We start from the raw sequence: 12,357 nt of genomic DNA, 5'->3' as shown, positions 1-12,357 counted from the left end.
ATATAGCTATATATTTGTAAATAAACTAGCACTAAAATCAAGAAAGACGGACTCCTTCCTTACTCTGATCTGTCCAGTAAAAGAACTGGGGCATAACAACTGTATGGATGCTTATTGTGGAGTCACTGGTGAAGCTGGCACCCAATGCATTCCATCTATAGGTATTTCCTGGTTCCTCATGTGTCCATGGCCGCATGGCTCTGCTGCTCCCATCATGTCAGGACATACGGGCCTGATTTGTGGTTATCCCTCCATTGGCTAGCCACCAACCAAAAGCTCCTAAACTTCTCGCTCCATATTACTGACTTTTCTCGTGTATGCCCTGCGAGAGCTGCCCACTATAATCTGCCTCTGTAGAGAAACGTTTAAACGGGAGAAGATGCCAGATAACCGGGATCAGAGAGGGAGCTCTTCAATGCAGCCGCACCGTGTGCCAGCGTACCCGCCGGGAGCGCTCCCCGGTCTGCTGGCACCGGAGTCGGGAGGCGACGGGAGGGGGGACACGGGATGGAGGCGATGTGTTACTCTTTACATGCCGTCAAATTGCATTCAAGGACTGTATATTTAATCTGTACCGGTTTCGGTCGTGATGTGCCCCCTTTCCCAGTCTAGGGCCCCGAAACGTTTGATGCCCTCTCCCATCCGCAGCAGGCCTACATAGATGGCTAATGGCTATGCTAACACTCCTGTTAGATATTTGGGTTCGCACCATCCACCTCATGCACACTTAGCCCAGCTGCACAATGTCAAGCATTTCCGCGATAGTCCACACTCAAAAGATAAACAAGACACTTACTGCCTGAGCGGACGAGGTAGCTGAGCTGCGGCGCTGTCAAGCCCAAATGTTGCTTATTTAAATATTTTGGTGATGGGGGAAATCGCTGCCCCTGCCATTCTTCATTCTACCGACATCAACAGGTCATCCCAGGACACGCAGCAGCTGAGCGCGAGCTAGACGGAACCAGTGCGGCACGGAGCGGGGAGTGGGAGCACAACAAGGCGCAATTCTTCACGGCCGGCGCTCGCAAGGGCTGCCGTGCCAAAAACCTGGCTGCCATCGCATTTTCGCACATCTGTGAAATGAGCCTCTTGAACGGACATCGCACTCCCCGGCGACGTTAGTTTTCACTGTTTGGAATAGGCTAATGTTTAAGGTTGTGCCAACCCGGATCCGGCCCTAAGTTGGGTACTTATTCCAAACTTTTATTGTCCCATGTTTGCTGGGCCATCCTAAATGCACAGCGCTACCCAAGGACTCTGTCAGGGACCCCTATCCCTCCTCCTCCTCTGCCGCCGCCACCGCCGATGTGCCCAGGCAGGACGCGTCAAACAACGGCAGACAAGACACTCACCCCCTCGCTGGGAAGCTGATGTAGAGCTTTGGTTCAAAGGAGGAGACGTAGCGCTCCCTCACCTCGCTTTTCCTTGCTCCAGGCAGCCATTCAGTGCGAGGGAAGCGCAGATAGCAGAGCCATCGAGGGCGGTACAGTATCCCAGGGGATTGCGGAACACAGAGCCACTGATCGCGCAGAGCAGAAGAGGAGGAAGACAGACATGACGCGCTCGTCTTTCAATCGCATGATCGTTCCGAGCGCAGCCTCAATTTGGGGAGACCTATCCCATGGCATTTGCGCATTGGGATAGTAAGCAGCAGCCTGTTAGGAGAAACTGTCTCTCACTCTCTCTGTCTCTTTCTCTCTCTCCCTTTCCCCATATGAGCAACAAAGCTGGGGAAAGTAGGCCATGAACTTATGTAACTTTGGTGAAGCGGTGCGCGCATATAAAGAGGGTAAGGATTTATGTCTTCCTAAAGCAAGTTAAGGCCCAGCTGCAGGTCAAAATATGGACTCAATATGTTTTGACCACTGCCCATAAACCTCTGCTCGGCCAGGCGGTGCAGCAGTATGTAACATTAATTAGCCTATTTTCGTACAAAGGCATTAATATCCATTGTGTCCATGCATGCATTTATTCATGTGGGTATTTTATATGTCATCAGAACAGACAGGAACAGAATTGGCCCTCTGGAGTTATGGATTTATGAATAATGCCTTCATGCATGACAGCAATGACAGGGAATAGGGAGGCTGTATAAGATGGAAAGAGATAACAACAATAACCTGACTGGCATGGAGCAGAAAGAATGGGAACTCCTACAGTGGTGGAAGAAGTACTCAGATCCCTTCAGTAAAAGTAGCAACACAACTGTGAAAATACTCTGTTACAAGGAACAGTCCTGCATTCAAAATATTACTTAAGTAAAAATACAAAAGTATAAGCATCAAAACATACTGTACTTAAAGTACTACAAGTAAAAGCGCCCATGCAGAATGGCACATTATCATTAATTTATATCATATTACTGAATTATAATTACCAATGCATTATTTATTGTGTACATCACATTAAATGGTGTAGCCTGTAAAGAGGGAGCTAGTTTTACTATGCATGTAATTTGAATTACTGCTGGGTAGTTTGTAAATTTTCCACTGCAAATCAATAAAGTCTTATGGTTATACTGTAACTTTTGTATTGATCTGGTTCTGAAAAGTAGCTAAAAGTTATGATACTCAAGTAAAGTACAGATACCTCAAAATTGTACTTAAGTACAGTAATTGAGTAAATGCAAGTTACTTTCCACCACCGAAATCCTACACAAGTGGATGATGAAATACCATCTGTAAACTGTTCCTTCTGGGTTGATGTACATTTTTGTATGAACATCACTGTCATGTTAGAGAGACCAGCATCTCAGACTGCAGCCTGGAGGGGATGAGTTTGTTTTAGCAAAAATACAAGTTAAATCTTCATTCACTAGATAATTGTTGTTTTGTCCTGTCTGTATCGTTAAAAAGCATGCAGGGTATTTTATAATGTGTCTCACTGTAGCTGTAAAATTGAAAATTCATCCTAAAATATGACTTACATTTTGTAGTGTGCACCCTTGTCCATGAGTAGAAACATTTTTACCATGTCTATACACCTATATAGACAAACCATGTCCATGGTAGAAAAAAATCCAGTTTATGCACTCAAGTGTGGGTTGATAATACATGCCTTTAATAAATATGGGTTAACACATGTACAGTACATCAGCGAGTATCAGCACACTTGCCTTCCTCAGGACATATAAAAAATGATTCTACACACCTGTGTTGAGTGCACGCAGTACAAATATACAATGACCTATCAGATACTCCTTTAGGATGTCATCCAAAATGTATGGCTTTGCAAGAATGAGAAGTATAAGTAAAGATATTAGAAAGGACTCTTTTGGCCTCTTGCTCAGCTTTTCCTTTAAATTGTCTTTTATTAAGGTCAAGTTGGTCACAACACTGTACAATACTCAAACTTCCCCTGAGATCTTCTTTGTTATGTCACTGTTTTTTTTCTGTTTTTGTTTCCTCTGTTTGGTAGCGAGACTTCTAGACACATATTGACATGAAATTGATGACAGCTTCCAGTATACAGCACAAACTGAGACTCAGTGTACAAATATACTGCAGCCTGATTCTTCACATACAGTAGTAGCATAACAGGGTTGGTATGGCTGGACTGGGGTTTGACCTCTGGATGACGGTTCCTTGTAAGTCTAACTTAAGTGTTTTGGAGACATGCCTTGATTTAGTTCATTTGTCTTTTTATTTGGAAGCCATAGCAATAGTCAGAAGGACAAAAAATACTGCGATTACAGATTTATGGAAACTTTGGCCACCCCTGGGCAAATTTGTTGATTTTAAAATCAAAAGAAGGCAATAGAGCACACCTAAGGGGTCAAGCAAGGACCTATAGGGAGGGGGGTTGGCATAAGAGGATGGGAGGGTATGGGGGTGTTAGACAGGGAGACACCCTCAGGCAGCCTGCTGGGCACAGTGCCCCGCTTCCCTGTTGCCAGCCTCTGGCACTAGCAGCAGGATGCGGTGACTCCATCTCAGCAACAGCATCACAGATTTGGGCAGACTGCTACGGGGTCCCCAGCCAATCGGGGCGCACACAGTGCCAGATCACTCCAGAAGTAGCCAATAGTAAGCCTGCATGTGCTTACTGTCATCCCTCCCAGATGTGAATTCCTTGAAACCCATAAATGCAGACACAAATATGCAGCTCCAACTCTGTGACAAAGTGTGCACACATTTACAGTGACTCTGTGTGTGTGTATGTGTGGAAAGAGGAGATACACAGATACTGTATTTTCAGATGAATAAATCATAACATTTCCCAAGTTGATTTAAAACTTGTCAGCATCTTCAGATTAAGACAGGACTAGTGTTTCCCATAAAGATGCAAAACACTGCTGCATGTGGGGCTTTGTTTCCCTCTTGTGGACACTCTGAGTAATACAAGGGTGTTGGTACTGTTACAGAACATACTGTAGTACTAAGAATAACTGTGAAGAATTAATACTGTGTTCTAATAGTATGTTTTATTAGTTTAATTGTAATTAATGAAGCAACTTGTGAATAACTTTGTTTTCCTTATGTGAATTTTTATATTTCTAAATACAAGGATGAGTTCATGGTACATTTCTTCCTTTATATTATTTTTATTCATTTTATAACTTATTGTCTTGTTTCCTCTTACACATTATACACACATCATGGCAAATACATGACTAAAAAAATAAAATATTAATACAATATACACCAAGTCAATGACATTTATCATACTACAAACTGTAAAGAAAAAACAATAAATGTAAAAGAAAAGACATTTTAAAAGAAAAATGTAAAACTAAATTAAGCATAAGCCTTCAAAAATTCTCAAGAATCCACAACTGGATAATGAATCAGGATCTGTTGAATCTAATCAAAAATATTCATATTCTATTTTCAACCTGTGGTCTGCGGCACCCTGGTGATCCGTGAGAAGAGATTGCAGGTGTTGTCTGACCATGCATTTAATAATCTTCATTCACATTTCCATGTATTACTTTTTGATTACTGATTTGATCTCCTGCTTTATACGTACCTTCAGGTTTTGTTCAAGTAAGCAACTGTGTAGTCTTGATTCTAAGTGAAATTTTTTTGTGTTAAAGCTAGATGGCAGAGTTGTACTTTTACACTGTGTGGTATCTTAAAGTCAGGTGGAGATGGGGCCAGAAGTCTGTTGTACAGGTGTTGCAGCATGACAGGACAGAGTGATCAGGGCTGTCAGCAAGCGGAAGCCTTGAGTAACACCCAGGTCCCAGAAAAGAACAAGAATACAGAAGTGAAACAATGCAAAGAGCAACGGTGCATCACGGACCCCAGGTGTGAGGTGTGGTTATGCCAGTGAGAGACACAGAACACATGTTTAAATATCTCATAACACTTTACATATCCTCCACAAGGCTTCTCATGACATTGTTAAAGGTTTTAGTTTTTGAGTTTGTTAATAATAGAAAACCAACGGACTGTAAAACTGATATTTACATAGTGAGTAGAACATGAGCTGTTGACTCCAGGTGCTAGAGAGGTAATAAACCTAACTCATTACATAAAAAGAAGATTTGAAATATCACTGTTAACAAGTATTAATAAGTGCAATCAGACAAAACAAATCATTTCAAAACAATGGAAGAGAGAAAAAAGATGCAGGTGTAACATCATTTACCTCATTTAAACATTTATTTTCAAAAGGCATAAAGTTCTTGTAATAACAATTAAAAAGCACAAATGTGATTACTTACATGACACTGAAGTTATAAGAAAAAACTGCATTTTATAACAGAAAAATCACCTTATTTCATTTAACCTGAAAAATAAAACAGAAAACATATGGATTAGTAATATTTCATCAAAATGTGTGGTTATATTGGAAATGCATTGTATGAACAAGTAAGTACATCACAGTTAGTACAACATCAGTTACACCTATGTTGGTATAATATTGAACAGACAATAACAGCAACAGACATAATTCAGTATAATTGCCCTGAAATTTGAAACAATGATTGTCAAGGTCAAAACGTTACATTTCTGACAGAAACATCTCAATGGACGTGACTCACTGAGTTGATTCAGCACCTCTCTAATACAGTAGTTATGGGTGTTATATGTCATGATTATCATGGGCTACTGACATTTATTCTCTCACAACCTTCTGTCAGTCCAGTCCTCATGCTACAAGAGATTTTCTGTGCAGTTTGAATACCTAAATCTAAAATGGTAACATATCAACTCATTGTTACCTTAAAAGCAGTGGTTCCAATGGTGAACAGCAGAGTGATGATGAAGAGAAAGATGAAGGTGATGGCTGTGTTTCCCATGTTATCTTCCTTTGGTGTGTAGGTAGTCACAAACGGGCACTCTACATCCACTGTATTCAACCCTAGGAAAAATCCACACCCACATTCAACAACAGCTCGAGAGACTGACCAGTAAATTATGTTCCATTCCTAAAGTAGGGTGATAAATGTTATAACCTCCCAGGTCTGAGTGGATTCAAACAATAAGTCAGTAAATAAGTTAATAAGTCAATAAAAACATGCTGGCAATGAATGTTACTTATTATCTCATGAGGGATTTTATAAGTTTGGCATGTTCTTCTAAAACATTGATTATATTGATCACAGTGATCCTTCAATGATCTAGATTTTCTTTTGAAAGACCCCGTTATTGGTGTGACATGCACGACTTGGCTTGTGAATCAGTATATTTATTATGTGACTGAAAGGCCACAGACCTGGAGTCAGACCTTAAACAATCACCTGTCTTGTGCTGGGGGTGCAAGACCCAGTAGAGGAAACACACATACACAAAGACAAGTCACACAAACTGTGTTAATGCACCACCTACACATAAAATGTGCACATGTTTTCCTAAAATGAGTGTGGTGTGTTGGCAGTGTTATTCTAGAGAATACAATCCAGTGTTAAAAGGTTGATATATTGTAATTGTCATTGTGCTATAAAACTCTGGGGTAACACTGTGAAAGTACACTTACAGCATGACAAACACGTAGCTCAAAATGTTGATTAAATAAAGACATGAACTGCATGCGACAAACAACAACACAGTTGCAAAGTGTTTTTTTTATTTTGATTTTGAATCTGCATTAAAAAAGACAAACACCATCATATCACAAGCAACAAACATTAACAACAAACAACAGCAGACACAGCAACACAACCATCTACTGGGCCTTGCACTTTTCAGGGATGTTCATGTTGAGGTTGACCAGGTTGGTTTGTTGAAATGTTCTGTGTCCAATGGACCTGACAATGGCTTTAGTTGAGTTCGCCACAGATTCATGGTGAACCTCACAGCTATAAACCATGTCATTGTTTTTCCACTGGTCAAGGCCGAGCGACAATTGGCTATAAGCAGAAAACACTCCATTGTTTTCAATAGGACTTGTGGTATGGGATTTGTAATTTGAGCCTGCTGCCTGGTCATCAACAAGCCAAGACACATAAACTTCTTCAGGGTAGAAGTCTTTTATATGGCAAGTCAGGGTCATCGTTTGAGTTTTTGGCTGTTCTACTGGAGGCATCATAAACACTGAAGGACGCTGAAGTTGTCCTGCTGTAAGAAGGTGAGAACAGTTAGGCCTCCTGACAGAAATAAAAGTTCCTACAGTGCTGCTACAAAATACACTTAGAATTAACATTCATAATGTGTTTGATGGAATGACAAGATCCATTAAATACAGGCTTTGGAGTTCTTACCAGGCTTCCTTTCATATGCTGTCTTTTTTGGTGTTAACCAGTTTTGATGTTCAACAACACAGTTGAACCGCCTCCCCAGGCTCCACTCATCATACGTGACTTCGAGTGGAACCTTAAACGTCCCTGTGACTCCTGGCTTGGGGATCAATGAGGCACCAACTATTTCATCTCCATTGTGATCCTCCCAATGTATCCTGGTTACGGATGGAGTGTTTACTGTGACTACACATGTCACCTGTCCTTTTCTGTTTAAAAACATTTCCTCCAAACTGGGCTCTACAATCTTTACATCCACATCTGCCTTAGGACATCCTTGAGCTGAGTGAAGAATTAATCCACAATTACTGAAAAGAAATGTCTGCAATACCGTTAATATTTAAATCAAAATTACATTAAAATTTTAAAGCAAAAGTACAAATTTACTCACAACTGCAGGAAGGGCCGTAGGTCAGAGAATCATTCTTATATTCATGACCTTTTTCTGTTTTCCCCTTAAACACACATGTGAACTTAGTCCCATGTGGCAATCCACTGCTCTGTACTGCAATAAAACGTGCTGCGCTGTACAAAGTTCCATACTCATTCTTTTCGCTTTGCAGAGGGGTTTTGATCTCATATATTTTGTTGTTGACTTTCCCTTCATTTTCCAGCCAACTGATCTCATGCTCTTCTCGGGGTGAAAAACCTTTGGCAAAGCAGGAGAAGGAAACCTCGGTTCCCTCCTCAGATTTCAACACTTTAACAGTTGGCATCCGATAAATCCTGTCTGAAAAACACACATATACACAAAAATATGTATGCAGAAGCAGGCGGAAATATTTTTATATACTTATATATATGCAGAAGCAGAAATGAGCGTTGTCCTAAAAAGGTCATGTAATCTAGATTTGCCGTATACAACCAATATTATTATGATGATTTTTCTGTAATACTGTATATTATACAAATTGCACACATACAGTATGCACATAATGAATACACTCCTCAAACACTTACTGTACTATAGCTTGTTACTAAAGTGTGCAGAAAGAGTCAAAAGACAAATAAGATTTTCATATTTAAAAATGACATTACTGTAGAGCAGTTTTAATACTCGCTTCTGCATATATATATTGATTGTTCAGGCCAGCAGACACAGATTTAATGTGGATGTTAATGAACATACAGTGAAACTGGAGGCAGACAGAAATAAGGAAGAACTAGGATCACGCAGATAGATGGAAAGAAGGTGCAGAGGACAAACAGTATATAAAATAAACTGAGTAAGAAGCTGAATATATATGAGCAAGCTTCAGGCTTCTCATTCCACCTCACTGTTAAATTTGCCCACTGCTAGTTAAGAAATTTACTATATTTAAGAATATGCCTTGCTGTTTAATTTTTGTTTATGCTGTCCTTTTGTATGTTTCTTTTAAATGACAGATGACAGAAACTAAACACACATATTTAGAAAGCCACAAAATAAAACAAAAATAAAACAGAGATGAAACATTTATTGTTAAATAATAAAAACAAGAGCATTTGTAACTTGAATTACTTATCTGACATAAGATCAGCAAATGATGTATGAAAGCATGCTGCTGCTGATTATATTCTTATCTTTATCAGAGGTAGGCTAGTATTTTATTAGTAGTCATTTCTTTAAATCACTGTAAAATGTAAAGCTTTCTTTGATTAAGGTAGTTCTGTTAATATTGTCTTTTTTTTCTTTACTCAAATTAGCCAGCCAAATAAATATCACATCATTAATCAGTTATTACCAAACTGATTTTACATTGTAACATTATATTAATCAATACATTTATTTTTAAAAACTTGAAACTGTTGAATAACTTTAAATTTTGTAACCAGTTCTTTCATATAAACATGCTACAATTACAATGATATTCTAAAAAGACATATATATAAAACTTAGCATAGGTCTTACCCATAGGTTTGATGGGACCAGACTGTACGTTTCCTGCAGGATGTGTCACACCACATTCGAAACTTTGCTTCCCTAATGAACTCTGTCAGGGCAGCCCCATTTTTGGTCCATGAAAACTCTGCTGATGAGGGTGTGAAGCCGGTGGCAAAGCAGCCAAGAGTGACCGTGTCTCCAGTCCCCGAACCACATGGGATCAGAGGAAACACCGTTGGTTTAGTTGAAGTGGCTAAGAAAGGAAAAACAAATATGTAATTAATATACTAAAATAAAAATGTAACAGATTAGTTTAAACCAAGCATTAGTTAAAACAGAGATAAACCAGTTGAGCTGATTCAGTGTTACAAACCATGACTTTACCTTTTAAAGTGTTGAATGTGGAAATTTCACGTTCCCCACGAACACGGACCTTTATGCTTCCATATCACATGTATTTAAATAGTGTTTGTTGTGATATATTTATCCTCTGTCAATATTATTATTTGTGGCAGTTTTTAAAAAAAATATATATAAATAGGTAAATTACTTTAAATGCACAGTTTAAAATTTTGGCAGTCAAAAAATGTATTATCTTTGTTCAATTTTAACAATTAGGTGTGACACTAAATAGTTTTCTTACCTGATGTAACAGTTACCATGGTGCCTTTCCCCCAAGCGTCAAAAGTACTGACACGGTGTAAAAGGTCAGTACATCCAACATACAAAAACTAGCACCTTGAAGAGGCTGCTGGTGCCACTGAAGTCAAAATATGCAATATTAAACAGTTAAAATATTACACTTTCAAGTATGAAGACAAATAAAAGCTTATTTTTCCTGATGCCACAGTCACCATGTAAGATTTGATTCTTATAGGCTCTAGTTACTTTATAAGCTTTAATTACTTTTCATAACTTTAGTGTCCTTTAGTTGTGTGGATGCTGTGCAGCCACTCTTGTTTTCCGTTTTTATTATTATTATTGTTATTAGTGTGGATTCGAAGCAACCACACTAAAAACAAGAGTTTTCCAAATCTTATTATAGTTTCTTCCATACATTTTTCACCGCTCATCTCCTCCCACATACTGTACTTTCAGCTAGACAACCCATTATGGTATCAAATTGTTCATCTTTTTAAGGACATTATGGTGTGTACTCAACTTTTTTTTATAACTTTCATAGTTTTTCATAAATTCAGCTTTTTTCCACAAAAATCCCCCCCACAACCTTACTTGTTTTACATACTTTGTTGTGACCAATCAGAAAATGTTCACATCTTAATAAGCTCAGTATACTTTCAGCTAGAAAAACCATTCTGGTATCAAAATGTTCAGATTATTAAGGACATTATGGCATGTATTCAACTTTTTTTTACAACTTTCATACTTTTTAAAATATTTAGTATTCTGAAAATGTTCCCCCATTCAAATGAATGGGAAAATTCTACTTCAGCATATTTTCAGCTATCAAAATGTTCAGCAAGGACACTCATGATTCTATTTACAATTTTTCTAAACTTCATACCTTTGAAATACTTAGCTTTATTTTGAACACCTTGCCCCATTCAAATGAATGGGAAAATGCTACTTCAGCAGACTTTCAGCTATTTCAGCTATCAAAATGTTCAGCTTTTCAAGAACATTCATGCTTCTCTTCAGGATTTTTCTAAACCTTATACCTTTGAAATATTTAGCTTTATTTTGAAAGTTTTGCCCCATTGAAATTAATGGGGAAAATTCTACTTCAGCAGACTTTCAGCTATTTCAGGTGGCAAAATGTTCAGCTGTTCAAGGATATTCATGCTTCTCTTCAGAATTTTTTCAACCTTTCCTGTCAGCTTCAGTTCCTATTGCATAAAGTTCACAAATACATTTGATTCAGCTAAACAACTATAAAGAATGATAAAAGTTAATGACAATAAGACTACAGTTTCACCATTTAGATTTTAAAGATGTATTTTTTATACACGCTCTCTTGATTTATCTTTGCCAACTCAATCAACAGTACTGGAGGTTACTACTGAGTTAGTTCATTAACTATAGAAAAAAAAACCTTGTGTATATTTTAGTGGTGAACATTTTGCATGTTTTAAGATTGACTGCCCCCTTAACCACATTAGATAAGGATAATCACTTTATTTGGCCAAGTATGTTACACACACGGAATTTGTTTCTAGTACAGACCCGAAGCAGCCATCTGCAGCGCTAACTCACACCGATGGCTCTAACCATTTGGGGGCAACTTGGGGGTTCAGTGTCTTGCCCAAGGATACTTCGACATCTGGACTGCAGGCATTGAGATTCAAACCTCTAATCCGGTTGGGAGATGACGACTCTACCCACTGAACGACAGTCATCCCGGGTTTGTGGGTTTGTGTATACATGTGATTTAGATAAAAATCAGATCACATTTTATGGCCATTTAGAGCAGAAAACAGGGCATTCCAAGGGGTTCACATACTGTATTTTTCTTGCCACTGAATTGTAGCCCGTTGGCACATACTGGGTTGGTACTTTTTACAAATGACTATAGCTTGCATTGTTACAGCTACAGTTTTAATTTTATTTGTGGAACAGCTACAGTTTTAATTGTATTTGGGATGTAAATACCAATTCTGGGAGAGCTGTATTGGTTACCACGATAGGTTCACCCTCTTTACGCAGTCATAGTAATGTGATTGGTTGAAGGAATCTGGCAATCTGTGTGACCTGCTGTGATTGGGAGGGAAGAGGGGTGAAGAGAGAAGTGGCAAGGAGGAGAGAGGGAAGAGGGAGAGAAGAGGGAAAAAGAAAAAAGAGACTGAAAAGA

General features: G+C 38.8%; 1 protein-coding gene and 1 gene segment (V, D, J or C); both read right to left on the bottom strand.

The window, feature by feature from the left end:
• The window catches only part of nacc1a (nucleus accumbens associated 1, BEN and BTB (POZ) domain containing a), a 14,217-nt gene extending 12,009 nt beyond the window's left edge, over window positions 1–2,208 (bottom strand). Inside the window, exon 1 of the mRNA XM_020588316.1 lies at window positions 1,353–2,208. The gene's annotated coding sequence lies outside the window, so the exon portion shown is untranslated. The remainder of the gene's footprint in view (window positions 1–1,352) is intronic.
• A 3,299-nt stretch (window positions 2,209–5,507) lies between these two features.
• Window positions 5,508–10,225, bottom strand: LOC109952986 (immunoglobulin heavy constant mu-like). The segment is given in 6 exon segments: window positions 5,508–5,733; window positions 6,170–6,309; window positions 7,649–7,966; window positions 8,076–8,414; window positions 9,576–9,801; window positions 10,192–10,225. Coding segments are annotated over 6 exon segments (1,051 nt in total).
• Window positions 10,226–12,357: the final 2,132 nt, after the last annotated feature.

This window comes from Monopterus albus, unplaced genomic scaffold (genome assembly GCF_001952655.1).
Source record: "Monopterus albus unplaced genomic scaffold, M_albus_1.0 scaffold527.1, whole genome shotgun sequence".
NCBI lineage: Eukaryota > Metazoa > Chordata > Actinopteri > Synbranchiformes > Synbranchidae > Monopterus > Monopterus albus.
This window is presented reverse-complemented; position numbering and strand designations above follow the sequence as displayed.